Source organism: Parus major, chromosome 1 (assembly GCF_001522545.3).
Source record: "Parus major isolate Abel chromosome 1, Parus_major1.1, whole genome shotgun sequence".
In the NCBI taxonomy this organism is placed as follows: Eukaryota; Metazoa; Chordata; class Aves; order Passeriformes; family Paridae; genus Parus; species Parus major.
In genome coordinates, this window is record NC_031768.1 from 75,565,545 (window position 1) to 75,588,661 (window position 23,117).

At 34.5% G+C, this 23,117-nt stretch overlaps 1 protein-coding gene across 3 annotated transcripts in view; it reads right to left on the minus strand.

Moving 5' to 3' along the window:
* Positions 1-23,117, minus strand: part of CNTN5 (contactin 5) — a 602,350-nt gene that overhangs the window by 116,933 nt on the left and 462,300 nt on the right. For all 3 annotated transcript variants that reach the window (XM_015638959.3, XM_015638922.3, XM_015638933.3), the window contains exons 10-13: positions 14,790-14,971; positions 7,772-7,908; positions 6,117-6,246; positions 3,926-4,076 (exon numbers count right to left, since the gene is read on the minus strand). In XM_015638959.3, the coding sequence (XP_015494445.1) occupies positions 3,926-4,076; positions 6,117-6,246; positions 7,772-7,908; positions 14,790-14,971 (600 nt within the window). The remainder of the gene's footprint in view (positions 1-3,925; positions 4,077-6,116; positions 6,247-7,771; positions 7,909-14,789; positions 14,972-23,117) is intronic.

Genomic DNA, 23,117 nt, shown 5'->3' on the forward strand with positions numbered 1-23,117 from the left:
CAATCTAGATAAGAAAAGAGGGTGTCTTTAAGAAAGTGAAGAAAAAGACTGCTGCTCATGGAGTAATGGCTCACAGAAAGTTATGCATTTGTATATCCTTATAAAATACCTGATGTCTGAATACAGGAACTAAAAACATTTTAAAAAAAATATTTGTCCTGAATTTAATCATTGACTTTGTTAGTACAACTAATGATTTATTTTGTTGTAACTGACCAAATTCTAGTCCATTCTAGTGTGCATTATAACATTTATGGTCTACAAAACATCACTTTTGTTGCTTTCTTTTAGTTTGATATGTAAGTTAAAAAATGCTTAATTATAAACAGGCTTCTTCATGGCTTTGTGATCTGAGTGGGTTGGGTTTTGGTCTTGTTTAGAAGCTGATGCTTAAGTACTAAGTGATGGTTTGATTACATTTCAGGAAGTACCTGACTGAAATATTTCAGAAACTATACAAAAATATTTTTTGGTCACTGAACTCTCGCCCAAGGGCCTAATTCTTCCTATTTAGGCTCTAAAGTAAAGTTTCAACCAAACTGTTTACTAAATCAAAGCAAGATTTTTTTTTCAAACTTTGATTCCAATATAATCCTCTTTCCTATAAAAGCAAAACTAGTTATGAACTAAAATACTCCAAAGTTCTTTACAAATACTTATGGATGGAAATATGGTTCAAATGAATAACCAGTGCATACATTATCACAGCCTGCCATAAATGAGACACAATTATCTACCAGCCTATGAGACAACAGAGTACAGAGACAAGTGGTTAGTAAAGATAGTTAAGAATTTTCATTATTGCAAGGTGATTAATGAAAATATGCAGCTTAAAAATGTTCTCTACCTATATCACTGACATTGGTGTTGTGCTCAGCTGTATCCTAATTCCAAAATAGAAGTATAACAATTCCTTTCTTTTAACTGCTAGGTGAAATTGCGGATGAAATTAGCTTTGAGTGAATGTATTAATGACTCACTGAGATAATTATATTTGAAAGAGACTTGAATTTCATTCAAATGTTGATCATGAAATGTCTTGTATCAGTAAGTTTTACAGACTATGCCTTGATCTTTGGAGGTTCTAGTCTTCTGCATAGAAGATCTCCAATATCATATAATTTATTTAATTTCTTTAGCATCAGTTCCTGGTCTTTATCTGTGTTTAGTAGAATGAATTATAAACACTACAGAACCTTTATTAAATAACTATCTATAGAAGTAATTTAATCAGATTTAATATATTTTGAGATTGTAAAACTCAGAGCCATGCTTTCTGTTGGAAAATAACTGACATATAATAACTGAAATAACTGAATATCTTAATATTTTTGGACCTATCTCATAGACTTGCCACTCATTTGAAACTCAACTGAAAAAGCCTGTTACAATATGCAGATGATTTCCAAGAGGAATCAAATTACCTGGAAGCTCAAAATGATTTCTGGGGACCAAGCCTATCATAGCTATATTATGGATATGAAGGCCTTGAATTGGATAATTTGTTCAAAGGTAAAAGAGACCAAGAATGAAGCTAATGAAGGCTTTCCATAGTTATGTTCCCAAGTGCATGGTTTTCCAATGAATTGGAAAACATCTGAAACGTTTGAGGCTTTCAGACTGCATTAAATTCCAGGAGTTTGAGTCCAGGTCTGACTGCAGTGAGAGCTGTACCCAGCCACAAGTCCCACAGGAACAATCAACCTTCTCTTCAGTTACCTATGGAGATGTAACTAGAGGTTTTTCTGTCAACCAGCTTTTGATGAATAAAAAAAACCTAAGGGGCAACAGAGTTTCGAAGATATGGAATAGATGATAGCAGACCCACTGGACAAGTGTTTTTGTTTTTTTTTTCTTTCCTGTAGAGGGGAAGGTCTCTTTATTATTGATGTTGCTAAAAGGGTCAAATTCCTTTCCTGGGCTCACAGACTTCACAAAACTTAAACACAACATGCACTTGATACACACACTTTAGAAGAGAAAAAAAACTGACAGAAGAGAAGATAATGTATTATTCAATCCTTGTTCTACCCTTGCCCATCCTTATTTAACTGGCATGTTGTTATTTTTTTGCTGTTTTTAAAATTATTATTTTTTAATCTCTAAGGAATCAATAGTCCATTCAAACTTATCTAATGACAGTTCCTAATTGTTTCTTTTCTTTTTTTTTTTAATTTTTATCAACAGACTATGAAGAAAATCCACTTTTAAAGCATACTGATAAGGTTACAATGTCAGCTTATTCATTTTTAAAATGTTTAACAGAGTTCTTTCCTTCTCAGGGTGCCCAAAGCATGGAAACACACATACAATCTGCATTTACACTTCCTTTCACAAATCACAATAGGCTTCCTCACCTTCTCTTCAAAGAGACTCTATTATTTTTGTTTAAAGTGTACTGTATAGAGGCAGAACTGGATTCCCTTGAAACTGATATTCCTCTCACGCCCACCCCTCTATAAACAGTAGATGCAGGGAGACTACTGTGAATGAAACAAGATAATCCTTGAACAGCTGACTGTTAAAAAAAAAAATTAAGTTGAATGCAACCTTCCTCTTTCAAACATCTGAAATAGCTCAACCAACTTTTCTTTATCCATGTTTCATCATTTCCTATTCCAGCCTCTGTCAAAACCAGCAAGTATCAAAAGCTACAAATACCAAAAAATGAAACTCCAGATCCATTTTCATAAGATTTTTAACTTCAGAGTTAGGCTATCTTTGGACAGGTATGAAGTAATTACCAAAATACTTTGCTGCTCTTGGATTAAAATGTGATTTCCATGTGGTGATAAGAGTGAGTTTTGTGGAGATGTGAGGAAAAGGTCATGGAGTGAAAAGTATCAACTCTGTAGGTAGAGCATAGAGACATCAGTGTCAGAATATTTTATATTTTCTGCTCCTTAGTAATATGAATCTGTCATATTTTCAATACAAACGATACAACTTACTCCTGTTAGCAAAATGTTGCATATAATGCTGTTTTCCTCTCTCCCCTTCAACAAAAAAAATTCAATATGGTAAAAGAAGTTACCCATTTTTCCTTCTCACAACAAAACAAATGTCATGAGGTGAAAATAACAAAATAGCTTTTGCAGTTAATGAGGAGAGATGCACTCTACTGCTTCCCTCAGTATTGCATAAATTCAACAAAAGGGGGTCTTGCTTTTATTTCTGATTAATACTACACAAGTCATTTTAAATGGTTCATTCGCATACCACATTACCAGAAAAAGGAAAAGATTGCTCTTTGTACTTAAAGACCATGTGCAGAGTGGCAAAACTATTCTAGTGTACAGATAAGCTATCTTGTAAAGTGCAATTACATCTGGCATTTAACCTGCAGTGCTTAAACTACTTTTACCATACAAAGCTGGACAGAACTTATTTAATCAAGCATAATCAGTTAAACAGATGTGCTGCTGAGTACAGAAATTACCAGTATAATTAAATCCTATAATGGAATTATATTTTCTACCTCTGAATAATTTTAAAGCTATTCTTACATAGAGTTCCATTGTGATCAAGCTGTAAATCTGCCTTATTAAAATTATTTCAAATGAATAAGCACATTTTATATTTTATGTGTTCCTGAATACTTCAACCTCTAAGCTTTTGATATTCTCATACACCAAATTTGTAGTACCTCTATAAAATAATTGAAAGGTTTTTGAAATTAATAACAGAAAATGGAGACAAAACACCACAAAATAACAACACTTTTTCATCTCTTTGCATCTATGAACAATGTTAAGATTTTTAATTTCCATATTGTGGAAACTGTAGAGTCACAACTGTCAAACAAATCAGCCTGACAAAATAATTATGCCATACCCAGGCTAATGTTCAGCATATCCTTATTCATATCATATCACAGAATCCAACATACAAGCACAATATTTAGTTTACCAAACAAACTTCTGACCTCTTATTCTCCCTTAACACTTTGTCGCCTTTCTTCCAAGTGATAGTTGGCTTTGGAGAGGCTTGTGGCTTGCACTCAATGACAACTTCTTGGCCCTTGGTAACAATTATTGTTTTCCTCATTTGGTTGAGTGGGAAAGTGGGAGCTGAAGCTGTTAAAAAAGAATATGTTAACTCTACTGAGAACAATCAGAGCCTTCTGTTTCATCATGTTCTAACAGAATATTAGAAAAATAGATTTGTTTTAGGAAATAGAAGCTCTTTGAATTTTGTCTCTTTGAAATTATTATGTCAAAGTCGAAATTTTATAAAACATTTGAAATCAGCAACTAGGATTATATGGTAGATTTATAACTTAATCCAGCTACAGGTTATTGGGAAATCTTTCACATCAGCAGATTAAAGTAAAATTACTTGTGAAATCAAACAGCTTTAGAAATTAAATAATACAAATGTTTTAACTACACTTTTCCCATCCTTTCTTTATAAAAAACTTGTTAGGAATAAATAGTTCAAAATAAAATGAAGTTTTAATTCCACAACTATCCAAGATGCACTCTCTAGAGTTAATGCATACAAAAAATATTACTGTTAGAGAAATTATATTGCTTTCACTTCTTATATTTGTCTGAATACTGGGAATATCAATATGAGAACTTCTTAATAGAAGATATTTAATCATGTCTTGTTCTTAGTATTTAACTTTTTAAGAAGTTGTTTACAAACAAAAGCTAAGATAATAAATGCATTAAAAAATGACACTACTGTAATTTCACACCAAGAAAGGACATTAGTTCTCAAATAATCTCATTTGATTGTGTTTTTCTTGAACTACTTTTGCAAAGCCAAAGCTACCTATTTAAGCTACACCTACAAGGATTTTACACTTCATTGCCTCAAATATATAGGAATTTCCTACCATTATTTTGGTTAATCATCATGCCAGAGATATCTATATGGACAATTTATTCTCTTCTTTTCCCTTTGGTAAGGCAGGAAATCAAATACAACTGCTTCTTTAATACAATATTTTGGTTAAAATTTAACAGGGGTACAATGTTACAAGTGAGAAAATGAAAAGCCAATTTTACTGCAGCAATATACAGTTTCTGTTTCTAATATTGAAGAACATAAACGTGAAACTACCTGGAAAACTAGCTATACCTATTTTATAACAGATACAAAAAACAGAGCAAAAGAACGCTGTAGACAATAGGTTTGTTGACTGAATCACAAATTATCAAAAAATAGTGATGAAAAGAGAAAAATCACTGGCTTTGGATTTTAATAAGAAATATCTGAAATGTACTAGAAAGGTTATTTGCCAAAAGAGCCAAATGTTAGCTGAAATACAGTATATTTCTGCAATAATAGCTTTGTTACTCATTTGACTTGGAGGTTATAGGAATGATTCTCATGTGCAGGTCTAATCTCTGATATGACCATTAAATTACTTTAGTGGACACCTTTCTTCCTGCTACATCATACCCTAATAAACATGATACGAGTCTTACAAGTCTGTCTCACTTAATCCTCTGGAAGGGCACTTATCACTATTATTCCATTGCATGTTGCTACAGTTCACTTTAAGGAAAATTAGAGTGTTGAAAAGTTCTTCAAGTTTTTCTTCACAAACTGCCTACTTCAGCTTTTGGATGATGACATTTTTGTCATATTTCCATATTACACTATGTAGTGTATTTGCTTTTCTGTGGAGGATATTCACACAAGTATGTAATTTATATTATTCAATCAGTTTTGGTGGCTTCATAAGAAGTTTTTTGAAACTAAGATCATGCATAATTGAATAGTGACTGAAGCAGTAATAATAAATTAATTTTAACAGAAATTCAAATACATTTACTTCCTCTAAATTTCATCCTCTGCACATACATTTGAAAGAATAAAAATACTTTTCCATTTACTTGAATTGAAGTTGTCTTATATGAGAAATATTCACAAAATGTTACTGAGTCAGTTATGCATGAATGAAAATTTTTGGCTAACAGAAGGCCCTACGCTCTCTGGGGCAGCAAAGGACTTGCCAACACATAAGTAACAAGAATAAAAAGAAAACACTTTTATCTGCTCTGCTGTTTGGACTGGCAGAAGCTGTTCCTTGTCACAACAGTCTAAGAAAGAAATTAATTCTCAAAAGGGGAAAAAGGAACAGCTTATTTTCCAATACTCACCTAAAACCTTCAGCTCAGCACTGGCATAAATTGTACCATACTTATTTTCTGCTAAGCACTGATACATTCCAGCATCCGAGACATTCACACTGTGGATCATCAGAACACCATTCATCATCTCAATCCTGCTCTGTAATGGAATTAAAATAAAAATTAAATATTATTTTAGAAAAGCAAAAAGACATTGGAAATTTGCTGTGCTATTAACTTAAGGTGAAGAGACAAAAAGGAACCTAAAACAAAACTGAGCAACAAATTTCCTTGGGCTTACCTTTTTCTTGTTATATAAGAAGTTACAAGAATTAAAAGTCAAAAAATATTTGATAGTAAATATTTTCACAGTAATTCACTATATTCAAAGGTTAATTTTTTTCTGCTTGCTTGTTTGTTTGCTGTTACCCTTACACAATTTTTAAAAGCACCTCATCCTGGGAACTTTAAGGAGGTGAGAAATCATCATAGATATATCTGATGATCTTCAAATATGTCAGAAATGTTTGGTCTCAGTCAGAGTGCTATTTTCATAAGAGCAGATATGAAAGATTGCTTGCATAAGTAAGAATGAAAGGGTCCAATTGCTTTCATAATTAGTACAAATTTCTTATTTGAAAGGCCCACTAGTAAAAAATAATTACCACAACTGGAAGAGAAGGGACATCAATAACTGTTTATGGAAGTGAGTATTTCATGAAGTTATAATATGAATAATTTGAACTGCTATAAAACAGCTCTAAGTTTCATTATAACAGTTTTTATAAGTTAAAATTGATAAAGCATAAATTGTTTGGGAATGCAGAGGAAACCATGATAAAAAATTCAGTTTGGTGTAAGCTCTCACCCATCTCAAAGTAAAATTTAATTTGAAATTTCAGAGCCTGGAGAAGCTAATGGTTTGGAAAATCAGAGAACCAAAAAGTAGAGACATTTAAATTGCTCCAATTTCAGCACTAATGGCTCCATCTAAAAAGGCAGAAATGAATAGAGTAACCTTATTTTCAATGCCTCACAGCTTCAAAAGTAAACTGTTTTTATCTTTTCTTTCTGGTTGTTTGCATAATTGGTTGATGTTCACAGAGAGGTAGAAGGGACATTTGCTGAAAAGGAAGATATGACATCTTTTATATTCATAAATCCATTTTGTGAGTTCATTTGAAAATATAGACATTTTCTCTCAGAATCAAAGAGCGTTATTTTAATCTGGAAAAATAGATTTAATAAATTTTCAAAACTTTTCTTTATTCCAAATAATTTAAGACTATAAAATGGAAAGGTATTAGGCAAAAAAAACCCCACTTGGTATGGGATGATTCAATGAAAGAAACAGAAAAAAGTGAAATAAAAGACACATCATGCCATCAATGGTCTTTTAAAAGGAAAAGAGAATTTTATTTATGTCTAATTCTAAAATATATCAGGTGATTGTAGTAAAACACTTTTACATTCTGAGAGTCTTACATGAACCATTTTAATGTTTTCATGATGAGTTCTGTAACTCGCAGAGAACAAACTGAGTTGAAAATGCGATGGTCATCATACTTTTTGTGTTAACCAAACTGTCATTTCTGAAGAACTTTTCAGTACTATCTTTAACTGATTTTTTCTGAATGAAAAAAAGGGAAGCATCCAACAGACAGGTGACTCCTTGTCTAGTGTACCTGTGGCCAGAGAGGAGCTCCATTTTTCAGCCAGCGGTATGTGGGCCTTGGCTTTCCAGTGGCTTTGCATTCCCATCGGAGCTGATCTCCACTGTCTAATTGTGTATCGTTAAGTTTCTCCACCCAGTGTGGGTAAGCTGCAAGAAAAAATTGCCATGTTAGAGTCAAAGATTATAAGGTGGTAAGTCTTTAGCTGATGTGCAAAGACCTAACCAATTGCAAAGCTTAAATTAGTGGCCTTTGCAAACTTTAGAGGAATCACTGCAATGGTACCAGGTAGTGAACAGTAACATGAACAAGAATAGAAACCTGCCTGATTTGTAAAGTCCAATGGATTAAATTGCAATACTATATATTATTGTGTTCATTATTCCTGAATTTAAGACAAATGTTTGGTGGGCACAATAGAACATTAAATAATTTACAAGACCTAAGATATTTGAATTGTGGTAAGGAGGTGATTGTCACAGGCTGTGTTTCATGCCATTTTCCGAGTTTACAAGGAAATCGTTATTTATTTAGCTAGGAAAGACTGGGAATTTGGTAAGGTATTTGCACATATTTTTGTTAATTTTAATATTCTTGTCCTAATTTTAATTCATATTTCAAGGGGGAAAATGCTTTTAACATTTTTAAGCACAGAACCCACGAGATTTCCAGCATTCATCAGAAACATAAATTACACAGTAAATCAATATTAAGACTTTTTTTAAAGGCAGATGGTAGCTGTATATGTGATCACTAGTACATACCTTTCATAAAATAATCCATCAAAAAACAAGGAATATTTTTTTCAGAGAAGTAGAACTTCAATGTGTCAGTCAATCAGATGGCTATTTGTAGTATCTTATGATTTGGAAAACATTATATGACTCAGTGAGAAACTGAGCATTGATGTGCAGAAATAAAAATATGTGCTTAAAAGGCAGATTTTGGGTTTTCATACTGTAGCCATATCACTTTGTATAACACAGAGTGATAGATGACGATAATTAACTTAATGATATCAAATGTTGGTTTGGGATTTTTTTGTTTGTTTGTTTTTGTTGTTGTTGTCTGCTGTTTTTCGAAATCATAAAGAATAAGTAGCTAAAAGGCATTGCTAAAGGGATGTAAAATTCTGCACGGTATGAATAGAAGTCCAGACCTGTCATAACAAAGTCTCTGTTTCAAATGTCAGATAATTGATAATGTACTTAAACATGGGGAATTGGGTTTAAAAATAAATCTTTGAATCTAGCTGGCATTTGACAGGTCATCCATCAAAGACATGAGAAGATATGAAAAGGCATGACAGATGACTAACTGCTTCTAGCTTACATCTTGTGCATGGATGATAAAGAAAGTGAACGAGGTGTCTATCACTCCTAAGCAGGGAGTAGTCTGCTTCAGAGTCCCAGACCAGACATTTGTCAGAAGCTGAAAATATATTAGAAGAAGAATCACTCATTTCCTTTTTGGTAGAGAAAAAGAGAGATTGACCCAGCCCGACTCCCAAACCCAAGACAAAAAACCTCTGCTTTCTTATTCTTCCTTATTCTTCTTCCTTATTGCAGTCAAGGCAACACAAAAAATTGTCTACATGTGCTCTGTTGTGTTGAATTTCTACTTTCTAAAGTTATAACAAAGGATTCTATAAAAATATGCAGAAAGAAACAGGTTTTGGGAGTCCCTGCTTATTTGTTGTCTGTTGTCCTAAAACTATAATTCAAGTGCACTGTATAGTTGGTGTTCTCATTTTGAGTGTTTCAATATGCACAAAGGAAGCATGCTGAGAAGAAATTGTTTCCTTTGAAAATAACTACATTAATATGATTCTGGAAGATGAGACAGTTAAATGTGTCTCAAAAAAGTCATAAAAGACAGCCAGTGGTACCATAAAATCATGCAGTTTCAAAGAGGAACTAAACTGTTCCTACTTAGATTTACTTAATTTCATTATTTTGCTTTTCTATAAATTGCACTATTTGACACAAAACATATATAGTCTCACATTTCTGTGTTGAATTTGAGCTCATCATGAGCCAGAGCATCCAGAAAAGTGTGTGCCCATTTTTACACTGTAACAAAGCTGCCCCAAGCCTGGCTGCAGACTTGTCCTCTTCAGAACTGCTGCTCCCTACCCTTTGTGGCTGTCTTGCTAGCACAGTTGTGGCACAGGTTTTCTCCTGAAACTACAAACTTGCAAATCACAGTGCTATGACCGATTTCTCAGAACAACCTTTTTCCATTAGTTGAGGTATTTCTACTCTAAATTTTCCTCTCATAGCCTAAATGGCCTTTGAAGTCACATTTTTCAAGCTGTTGAACTTGCCATCAGTGAAGGCAAGATTCCCACCCCTTTGAGAATAAAGTAGCAAAGCAATAGGTAGATGTAGCTGGAATAGAGCTAAAAGCATGACTGAGAGAGAAATACTGTTCATCACTTTTTGGCTTCTATTTCTCTCTCTATGTACTCCTTATTTTATCACAGAGAATTCCCTTGCTGCTCATTAGCAAGGGTCACTCCCCATGAAATCTAAACCCTTGTTCTAAAATCCTATCAATACTTTTAAAGTTGTAGTATTTAACTGAATGTACAACCTCTGACTCAATGTACCATTTTCGGGTCGTTTAATAAAAGTATCTTAATGTAACCCTGATATATTTGTATGTAAAGAAAATGTCATTCCATAATTCACTCTATTTGAATAAGAAAATTTAACCAGATTTCAAAAATAACAAGACCTTTCTCTTATAAATACAACATTATTCTTGGAAAAAAAATAGGTGTCTGCCTGTTTTTTAATCAGCCCAGTGAAAAATTTTGAGATGACTATGAGAAGAGAAGAATGCATTTTAGTATTCAGTAGTCTTTATCAGTGTTGGGCCAGAGATCTGTACTGTGTTTCTGACATTTTAAAATAATCTTCCAATCCATTATTTATTTTATGCTGCATTTCTGCACTTGTTTATTCAAGGATGTCAAAATGTTTCACAGACATAAATTGTCAATAAATCTGAAAGCTTACAGGCTAGTTTTTAAACCATCTATGCAAAATGAAATTAAGGTGCAGAAAATTTAGATTATTTTTCAAAATTTTAAGCAGCTTTTTGTGTGAGGGAAAATAAGGAAAAAAATTTACATAGACAAATGACTTCAAATAATGTCCTAAAATGTGAATGAATACAGAGTTTGAGGTGAAAAAAAATTATTTCCCTCTATATGAGATTAATTGGGAAGAGTAAAGTAGAAGAAGCATATTGAGAAAGATAAGTGAGAAAGTCAAGATAGGCAATTTAAAACTAATGTACAATTTTGACTACAAAATGTCTTCTCTTGCCAGTTTTAACTGTGTGGGACTAACCTGTAGGGGCAGGAGTGGACTTTTTTTTCCCATACAGTTTTTATAAGGAAGTAATTAAAGCAGATTTGAAAATCAGCATGGTCAGTTACACTGAATTACAGAATATTCCTGCTGTCAGATGCTTGTACCACTCTTGTGTTATGGCAAGCCTTCCCTCCAGCTGCCAGGAAGGCACTGCTGTGTGCAGGATGAGGGAACTGATACAGCCAAAAGAAAAACAGCCAAAAATGTGTTTTTATAATCACTTCACATCACCACCCCCTGCTGATCCTGGCAGAAGTGAGTAGGTAACATGGAAAAAACCCCAAAAAGTTTAGAGTGAGAGAGGAGCAGAAATTGTACATACCAGTGCTTACCATTGGGAAAATGCTGCTAGCCAGAATTTGAGGAGAAACACAAAGGTTAGTGGCAAATTTATCCACTCACATTTTAATTTTTGTGCTCTCTTCTATTAATCAACTTGAGCTTGAATAAAATTTCACAGAAACTTACAGGATGAGCAGATCACTTGGGGGAAAATCACACCTCTCAAAATAGGTTGCAATGCATAAGAGGATGCCTGGCATTTTAAAAATTATGTTTTTAATGCCTGCAGCTGAATTTCCACTAAGTGCTGAGACTACAATAATCTGAAGTTGTCAGCATCTGAAACACCACTTTCTGAACAACATCTGAATTGTCAGCTGCATCAGGGAGTCATGGTGTATCTGGATTGCAGCAGCAGGTAAGAAGCGAAAAATCACTAGTTTGTGATTAAATGTGACTAGACAGGCAGACTGGGTGTCCTGGGCTTTCTCCAAAATACTCTGTGGTGACCCAGATCAGATGCAACTGACAGGATGAAGAAGATTCAAACAGACAGCGAGTGAGTTCCTACAGAGATATGCAAATTGGGAGACCGCAGTATGACACAGCTGGTCCTACAGACTGCTCTGAAATTTTACAAGAAACCCCTACTACGGAATGATGGCCTACATCTCAATTTTTGAGCCAAAGTAATCATTGTCACCTGGAGGAATAAGATGTCAGTGAAAAGACAGTGAGCTTACAGGTAAATAATTCATGTTGACTGTTGTTATGAACAAAAGGTACAGCAGAAAAGGCCGTTTCAGATAATGTCCCCAAATCCTGCAACATCAACCATCAGCAAAGGAGGCTGAGAGTTTTGTGAAGTAACGTTTCGCTAAATTTGGTATAGAAGCCTTCTCACACAAACCCTCTTACGTCATTCCTTACACCTCTGGAAAAAGTAGCCAAGGTTTGTAGGCCAGTGAGACACTAATGCTGTCTCCCTGAGCACTGAAGGCTGAGAGCAACTCCATGGGAAGTGTTTTATCTTGAGGCCAAGGAAAGGCACCTGTGGGGGCCTACTGAAGTCTGTGCTTCTTGTCCTGCTGTATTGGATGTCACTGCTGGTATTGTCCATCTGAAACTCCTCTGTAACCTGTTCTGACCTGTTCTCTCTGCATCAGCTGCCTGCTGATGCCTGCTGATGCAGAGGTGAAAATTAATGTACTAATCTCACCTGTTAGTAGAGGAATGAGACACTATGAAGGAAACTCTCTTCCTGAAGTGTTAAAGAAGATCTCCTAATACTATTGCATAGGACACCAATGAGCTAAATTTGTGCTCTACCCCATAAAGGCAGGTACTCTAAAAATATAATTTAGACAATGGTGAAGTATGAAAATTTCATATTTCTACCTAAGCAGAATAGGACAAAACTAACATTGCAAATATTTTCCGTGGATTTGAGTACCACCTTTATTTCTGCTCAAAGCAAAAGGCTAGTGAGAGATGAAGAGTTGTGTAGGACACTGTATCATGTTATGCCACAGATCTCCATAGTGCTCTTGAAGAAATAATTTCATTTTATGGCATCTTAGCTTCTCTCTTGAAGAGCACTTTCTGTATTCTTTTAACTCTGAAAGAGGGAAGCAGGGATAATTATAACACCTTTATATGCTGCTTTGGCATCTAGTAGTTTCACAGCTCTAGAAAACAGGTAGGAAGTGTATGAGCTGGGATACATCTTAAAACTCAAATTAAATTTTCTGAATTTCTAACATTTTAAGAAACATTGTACAAAAAGACCAGCTGCTAAATTCCCTGACCCCACGTGACTTGCAGGAGCTGCTATACTTTCATGGAAGTAATTTATAGTAGGAATTTGAGAAATATCAGTGGGGTATTGTCATAGTAGGAGGCAAAGAGTAGGTGCTGGGCTTGGACTGCTGTTTTCAGCAAAAATCTTATAAAACCTTTGCTGCAAGTGCAAGATAGCAAATCTGAATTTGAATGCACAGACTGTCATCTTAACTGTAACATAATTTTTCCAGCATAAACAACAAAAATTGAAGACAAAAACTTGCCCTGGACTCTAGGTGGATGAGAATGAAAAGAAAGAATCATGATCCAGAGATATACTGATACTCACTTAAATCAACAGAGTTAAGAGAAAGACATTGGAAAGCCAGGGGAGACAGAAAAATTTATTACAGACCTGAAAATATTGACATATGTGGAAAATAAAGTAAATACACTATGCTGGTCTATAGTTATTTGGGGAAAGTGTGTAACAAAGACAGAGAACTCTGTAGTTAGTAATGGAGAGAAGGCATTAGGAGCCATGGGCTGAAATCGTGAAAAGAAAAAGAAAATTGATTAAGAGGAGAAACTTCCTCTTAGATGTATCCATTAACTTGTGGATCTATCTAAACTGCAGCATTTGGAATTCCACTGGCTGGGATATTTGAAGACAGTAAACAATTCAGTTTGAAAGATCTGCTGCATAACCTCCCACGTTAGACCTTTCCTGCTACATATTTAATGTTGTAGCATTCATAGAGAAAGTAGTGTGGCTTAAACTGATAAAAAGTAGTGGGACTCAAACTTACATGTGATATTTGCCAAACTTTGACTTGTAAGTATTCATGATATGTATTACGTAGGCTTTTGTTTCTAGACTTTAGAACACAACAACAGTATAATAGAATTAATTCATAGGGTTTGTTTAATACTTTTATTTTCAGTATTCCTTTTTTATTTTCAATGTTATGCATTACTCAGTATTACTTTTATGGTCAGTCAAAAAATTTCTTTGAGTCTTAGAAAATGTTGAACACTTTGTGAAAATCAGAACTTTTGGAAATTGTGCACGCCTAGACTGAGAATTTTCTGTAAAAAACAGATCCTTCTTCAGCTCTCATTCCAGTGCAATGAACTTGACAAAGCTCAGCACCTAAGCGTGGCACAGGTAAAATGTTAATAAAAGTGTGATAATAATCCTAAAACATCTCCAGTATTGTTTTCTGAGAGATAATTCATGTTTAGGTTGCATGTCATTGTTATATCTGAACTAAAAGAAATAGACTTTTAAAATTATAGCTATACTCTTCAATTAAAAAAAACAAACCAAAAACCAAATCCCATATGAAATTGTATTTAAGTCAGTTCTTCAAAGGAGTCAACATTATTTATGTTTCAGACTTTAATGCAATGCTAAGGAATAAAAATATATACCTTAATTCAAATCTATTGTTGGTATGTGGTATATACTCTATATATCATGGTATTTTGTTTCTACTGAGCCTTGGAATGCTTCATGTGTAGCCAAAGCCTTAAGGGTGGACAAAGAATTTCAGGACAATACTGTGTGCAGTTACACTTACTGTATACTTGTAGCTGTCCTCTGAAGACATTTCTTCCACGAGAGTTTTCAGCCTTACATTCATACATCCCTGAGTCCTCTAGCTGCACATTAGGTATTTCAAGCACAGCTTGGGATTTTCTCAGGCGAGCTTTACTTGGATTATGACCATTAACTTTCCTCCAAGAGATTGTTGGAACAGGGCTGAAATATTTAGTAAAATTAATGTTAACAGTCTTCCACTATTGAGAATATAGATTCTGTTATCCGGTAGTTTAAACACTTAATAATCTAAGTAGCAATAAAACATAATCACAATTAAGGTTCATATAATGGTTGATATAGTTCACTTTCTATAGGGAATCCTTAATAAATTGATTGCTACATGGAATGTGTCTCTTTCATCCACAAGGGAGGCTGTTTTTATTGAGATCAAGTAAATCACTTAAAATCACTCTCTCTAGAATTTCATCAGCACTCTATGCTTTACTCCTGAATGCTGCCACTCAATAAATCAACAAAAATAACAACTTCAAAACCTGGATGTATTTAGCAAATTCCAAAACATCCCAATTTTTCTGCAATGAAACTGCAGTTGAGGTCAATCAGTGAAAACATCTGTCTAGGTGCTAGCTTGGGTAAATTTAAGTGACCAAAGGTGTGGAGACATTTTTCTTACAATATTCTTCAAGCTGCAAAACTGGTTGTGAGAGAAGACATATTAATGGCACTTCTGTTTCTGTCTCACAGCATTACACTCTTGCTTGTGGCAGCAGAAAGGTTTTTCACTGCAGCCTGCTGTCCCACAGAGGTCTGTGAGGACCCTGGGTCATTTACATTCATATTCAGGGAAGAAATGCAATAAATAGTGTTTGCACTCATAAAATGTTCTTTTTAGCTCAAAAACTCATCAGCCATTGTGCACCCATGTGCCTTATGGTACAGAATATTTTTCGAAATATGGCAAGTATTTAAGAGGAAAAAAGAGAAAAATGACAACTGTTGATAAAAAAAAAAATTGATTGTGAGCTGAAAACTGGACTGCTTCAGGTACTCCACAAGCAACTTGGAGGACACCATAACAGAAAATGGAACTTTTTGAAAAACATATTTGTTATTTATTTCAGGATTAGAGATGAACACAGGACCTTGTGACAGTTTAGATGAGGAGAAACACTTCATAATAGTTCAAATTAATTTAGCTTAAATTCAAAACTGCTATGAATTGCTGTCATGATTTGCAGATTTTCACTTGCTGTAAATATATGAAGTTTCATTAAGAATATCACCTTTCTCTCAATATTTCAGGATATCTAGTCTAAGACACAAAAAATAAGTATGTGACAATCAAGTTCTGGTTATTCTTCAACCAGTTAGAATCAGGCTGTGAGTAACTGAAGTTGTACTCAAACTTGGTGACAATATGCTCCACATTCCAGTACTTTATAGAAATTAAGACAATTCCCAAACTTGTAATTGATTATCTGAAGATTTATCTAATTTTAACTCCTGAGTGCCACATATCACTGAATTTCATTGAGCCTATTAACATCATTACCTTACAAAACCAACATATAGTCCCATATGGAATTCATTTTAATATACCGGAAAGAAAAATAATTATTTCCCTTATCAGTTTGCTGCACTGATTAATTAACCTGACAAAATGAACTTTATTGTGAGTGTGTATGCATTCATCTCTGAGACATGGTCCCTGCAATATCTTGCTATTCTTGCAAAATGATGTTTTATCATTTTGTCCCCCACAGAAGACATATTGTATGAAACATTTTTTGTTTCTCCTTGCTAAATGAAACAGGCTGGTCTCCTTTCTTTCCAGCACTCCAATTATGTATATGTTTGGTTTTTTTATAGACATTTGTGGATCATGTGATGGGTGTGGATCATAACACCTCTTTTTTTTCCTCTCTATCACCACAGAAGCTTTGTAGCTTTCTCATTTTTAACTTTAAATTACTTTCTTGATGACTGATTTCAAATTTTGGTGTCCTGTGGGATTGGTTTGAGGACTCTTCTGCAGCTTTTATGGTTCTAATTTAAAAAGTTTATTTCTTTTTAAAAATTATTTTGCATAGTTTTCAGTTAGACTTTCATAATTGAAAGAATTACATTACATTCCTAAAGTATATGTTTATTTTGGGAAGGGGGGGAGGTAAAAATAAGAGTAATGTCTGGATTTTAAAATGCCTTTTCCATGGATGTGAGCTGCTAGTATTTCAAGAACATTTTAAATAGGAATACATAGATTACTTTTTCTATACTTGGTTGGTACAGATTGATGTGATATTTTGAAGTATTTAATCTACTGCTGTAATTTCAATTCCTCTCCACATGATTTCTCTTTACCATGCATCACTGTTCTGAGCAGTGCCTTCTAACCCACAGGTTCACATCATCATATATCTTGAAAACCTCTGCATACCTATGGAGACTGGAAAAAGAACTTTATTTTCTTATGCCTTCCTGTCTTGCAACTGTGTTAAATATCTTTAATTATTATAGGATAATTATGAGAGTTAAGATGTTGAGAGCTATAATGAAATTCTCTCTGTCAGATACTTTCCAGGAATGCCTATCAACCATTGAAATCTACTTTTAGAATGTTCCATAAAAATCTGTTCAGTTTTATGGCACCAAATAATCACTTTTCCTTCAATTTGATTTTTAAAAGATAGTACTAATGAAATACAGCAGCCATGAGCATGGTGATTTAAAAATTGAAAGAGAATAGAAGCAAATGATGATGAGCTTGAAGCCAGTGTGCAGGAACAAGTCCAGGTCTGCAAGTTGCCTCAACAAGTGCCCATGATTGTCCTAAAAATGCCTGTTGCATATAGGAGTGTCATGTATTAATGTGGATGTGCTTTACCAGCACTATTAGCTTGTTCTTTATGGCACAGAGCAAGGACTATGCCTGCTTGGCTGCATATCCAGCTCCACAGCATTTTCTTCATGCTTTAAATTATGGCATGTTAGAGCATCTCTAGCATCTAAAATAGTGCCATGTATAAAGATGATTCAGTTTCTATAATGGTTCATTATTTCCAGTGAATTATACTTCAGAGATTCTCTTTACTGGTTGATCAGAGACTAAACTGATGTCTCAGTCTTGACACTTAACTATTCCACAGCTAAATTTAGAGAACACAGCTGTCCAATACCCTAAGTTAGATGACGTAACTGACAGTTTTGGTGATTTAATTTTTTTCCAAATTCTTAAATTTGAGTAAATCATGAAAGAATGATTAAGGTGTAATTTAACAAGAACAGAAGAACCACAAGAGGCAAAGATATTGGTTTGACAAGTAGTGAGGAAAGTAGAAAAGCTATTCCAAAACCTTTTCGGTTTGCATTTAAAAGTTAGGTAATGGTTTTTACTCTTGATGAAATTGCAACAGTACAGGTAAATTTTAATACAAAAGAATTGAACATCTCCTCCTACGTATTCAGTGTTGACCTCATTGCAAAACTCTATGTTATATTTCTGTCATCATAATACTGTAGATGCTATTTATATAGTGATATTGAAGAGGTATTGAGCCATCATGTCTGTTAAAAAACGATAGAAATAAGCTCTGTTTTTTCCTCAGCCGTCCAGTAACTATTTTTTCTAGTCTCTGCATCACACCTTAACTCAGTATGTGGCCAGGGGCAATCTGAAGTGGACATTCTTCTTCTAAAAAAAATTAAAGACATAACAGTTAAATTATCACCAGCCTGACTTGGCCAAGGCTGTTGAGAAGAGAATCTGAAACAACTTGAAAAGCAAAAGGCAGACATGAAGTCTGCTCGTTCTTTGTAGGGGATAATACCTACAGAAGAATTCATGACTAAAGTAAGAGACAATGCTTTGAAGCAAAAAATTTCTTTGAAAAGATGACAACATATTTGGTAGGTGTTCATACAGATCTTCAGGGCCACAGTATAGAAGTAGAACTGTCTTTGTTTGCCTTGTGTTAAAGCTATTTTATAACTGAATTTTGTGTCCTTTTTCTCTGTTCCAAGCTTTGTCCAGGAAGATTTTCTGTAGCTAGCACATTGATCTAGGATGTCCTGACTCTGCTGTACAGATACAACATATGTGTACAGATCCAGAAGATTTGGAAGACTAGTTACAGAGTCCAAAAATCCCATAAATCATGAAATACCATCAATGATGGTGCAAATGTGTACACAAATCTAGAATGTCTGAAGAGTGCAGGATGACTTTGAACCTGCTGATCAGGCACAGAGTTTGAAGACAATGAGTATGATGATTTCCAGAAGTGCTGCATTTAAGGCTATTGTTACATAGTACCGTATACATTTCTTTGTGGGAAATCCTGAAAAGAAACATAATAGTGGTAATTCTGTTGACCTACTCTTGAGAAATGCTACAATTTTCTTCCTTCTAATCCTCTCAGACTCTGAAAGAGAGAGAAAGTCTACACACATGCTTCTGGATATTAAGTTTGGAATGCAAAAAAAAAAAAAAAAGCTCCTCTATCTTTAAATCTACAGCAAAGCTGTGCCAGTTACTGAAAACAGTTTTTAGTAACATTTATAAATTTTCTTTGATAGTTCTGAGAGAGAAAGGGAAGGGATTGGTAATATTGCTTTTTCAAGAATGATGTTCTACTGACAGGGACTTGCAGTTCAGTAGGCTTTTTTCCCACTTTCATTATGCCATGTGATAAAAGCAATCAAATCTAAATTTTAGATTTAGAGCGAGGCAGAACGAAGCCTGGGAATGCTATGAGGGATTTACTAAAGAATCTTTATTACATTGCTATGAATGATTGCAATATTTGTAACAGTATTATAAAGTCTATTCAAGAACAAGTCCACTTAAAAGAAGAGAGAAATAAATCCAGCCTCAAAACCAAGAACAAAATCCAGTCTGGCTCTAGCATCTTATAACATAAATACTTATTTAGCATGAGTGAAAAATGAACTTGAAGTTGATGAAAGTCTTAGAAATATTTATTTGATATAAACAAGATGTACTATCAAAGGGAAAAAAAATAGACAATCCTGGATCTATTTTTGTCATATAAACAAGCTTAACTTGAAGATGTCATGCCTATGTTTAAAGAGGTTGCTTCTTGTCATCAGAAGCTTATCTTGAGGGAAAGGACAACCCTACTTATAACACTGACAAATGTTGTTCTGCAGAGAGTGTTTATTTCCCTCTTGCAATTATTTTGTTATCAATGAAATTTAAAAGTGGCTTCCAAAGCTTCCAGGTATGGTATCTGATAGGATTAAAAATATTTTTCCAGTAGAGAGAATCGGTGTGAGGGGACATGGAGTAACATGATTTTTTTGTCCTATGGAACTTAGAAACACATATTTCCATATCACTTTTTGTATCTATCATGCAGTTTCATTTTGGGCAAATAATTAAACCAGGTTAATACTTTGTGGCATGGTTTCTCTGTTTTAAAAAGAGCAAACAGACAATTCATGTCTCTGTGGCCTGTAGATGAAAAATAGAACGTCATGCTAAACCCTGGTTTTGATGATAGAGGCAAATTACTACCTGTGGACTTCTACACTGTGAATTAGCTTGAGGCTTGAAAATGTTAATTTACTAGCATGCCCTGTTCCCACAGTAATTCAGCTATATGTAGGAAAATGACTAAATATTTCAATCCAAATTCCAACAATTAATTGGATTTATAGCATCGAGAATAATTTGCTTTATTTAATGCCAAGTTACTTTTAATATCAAAGGTGTTTCTGTGTGCCACGATTTATGTGGGAAGAGGAAAGGACTGTTTTGTATTCATGAAAAGGTATAAGTAGCTTAATATTTTCCAAAAGACAATAACTAAGCAACTTCCAGGGCTGAATGGCTATCCCATGAGCTATCAGAATTCTTTGCAAAGACACACTTACTCCCTGAGAAGTTTCAAGCAGTTGTCCAAGGAAAAGACAGCTTATCCTCAGGGAGAAAAGTACATCTGCTGACATATCCCAATTTCACTGACAACAGAACTGTCATACTTGGCCCTAAAAACAGTGAAGCCAAATTTTTATCCCTGATGTTAGTGTCCTTTTTTAAATTTTATTCAGTGTAGGGCAGTTAACAGAGATTAAGTTGGAGTATCACCAGCGCATTACCTCTGATACTCTAGCACACCACCAGGGCTGAAACAAGATGTGGATTCATGCTGAGAACAAGGAGACTTAGGTTAGAAAATAATCAGATTCCCAGAAGAGAAATCCTCATGAGACCTTTTTTGACACTAGATTATTGGAAGGGGTCTGGTTACGGGAATATGTTGTCTGGTTTTCTTGACAGTTTGTAACAGGAGGTGGCTCCTGCCAGGTCTGGAGGAAGAATCATGGAAGACCTGCTCAGAAACATTCAAGACCAATAGATAATGCTGGATTTGCCAAGATAAGTCAAGTAGAGGACAGAAGTCAAGGAGAGATATATGGAAGACTTGGTTGATGGTTTTAACTTGTGGTCTGAAGGTAAAAGGCTGTATTTTACAGATTGGAAGAGCAGAGAGGGTAAAAGTCAGTCCTCTGAAGTTAGGAAACAATGGTGCAGTGCTGGAATCTTCTATTTCCGTGTGTGTAGAGACCAGATGGATAACTGAATGTGCTAGACAGAGAAGAGTGCAGCCTAGATCTGTGACTCATTATATGATTATTGTTTGTGAACTTCTTGTTCCTCCAAAAATCATGTATAATTATGTGGCAGATGAAGAAAATAATGAAATCTACTATGAAAGCTCTGACCAAAGATTCATTCCTGGGTAGCTTTAACCTTTTTTTCTGAAATTACTCTCTTCATCATTACATTGTCGGCCAGATATTGACCAGACCTCACTGAAACAGCCCTTTAAAATGTGGACTTGCAAAGTCTATCTTTTTACACCTGCAAAAAGATTTGCAATATCTAGAAACCTGCTTCATAGCTTCATTATCCTGCATCATTGGCTTAATGAGCCACACTAGCAAAAATAACTTCAGTAACTTCATGCAATTCTCCAGTTACAGTCAAATGCTCTTCACCAGACCATAAAGACTTTTTTTATTTGGCCGCTCTGATCTTTGCTTAGGTATTATACTCATCCAAAAACTTTGCCTTTATTTCTGCATATTGAAAAATATTTAGTAAGCTCTCTCTACATAGATTAATAGAATGGTTTGAATTGGAAGGAAACAAAGGTTACTGAGTTCCAGCCCCACTGCCATGGCTGGGACACCTTCCTCTGGACCAGGTTGCTCAGAGCCCCATCCTATGGATGCTAAATTCTGACAGTGCCTGTACATATTACAGGCTGCACAGCTTCTCAGGCTGGGCCTGAGAAAGTAGTCTGGGAAAGACATAAGAAAGAATTAAAACAATCCTCAGGGATACAAAACAGCCTTGCAGGTGTTGTTTTGTGTTCCTTGTTTTCCTTGCAGGAGAAAGTCAGGGGGGTGGTGTACCCCACTGACCAATGATGGTAATATAGCAGTTTACTAACCAATAAGAGTTTCCTTTCTGTACTTTCCACGTATCTGTCTATAAAGCAGGCCTGCAAGTAATAAACTAAAGGATCCTCTTGTTCTGACTCCCTCGAGAGTCTGTGTCGTTCTTTTCCGGCCGTTCCCAATCGGAACGACACCATCCAACCTCGCCTTAAACACTTCCAGGATGGTGTGTCCACAACAGGTAATAGTCTGCAAGGAAAATATTGATAGTGACATAAAATAATAGTATTTTTGATAAAAGTCTGAAGATTAATTAGGAAAGTCTGGTAAAAGAAAACCAGGCCAGATAACAACAAAAAAATATTATATTTAATGGATTTAAAACTTTGAGATATTTATTAATTTGAATTGATTGAGAGTTCATTGTTTCAGGAGAACATTTTTGAACATTTCTTAGATTAAAAGTCACTAAATTTCATTAACATGTGTGACATATATATGTACCTTCACTTTCTTTTTATTTAATTTCATTTAGAAAGCAAGATTTTTAAATGGACTTTCAGCTGCGTTATTGCAAACCATACTACTGATGGGACGATTCTTTAAACTGAACTATAAATCTCTTCCAAACAAAGTTAACAATAGAATTATTAAGGCAATACATTAAATATGGCAAAATGAACAACACGTCTGTCAAAACAGCCTTTTTGTAATTAAATAATAAAATAAATATGTTTAATTTATTCTTATGATTAACTAAGTATATTTCAGACCAAAAACATAGTTTTGACATTACCAAACTGAAATAACCTAGCATTTAAAAAGAATGTTGATAAATTGTGTGTATGTTGCTATTGTAGGGAAATAGCATAAGCATAAATATTCTCTCAAAAATACAGAAAAACAAGCAAATGGG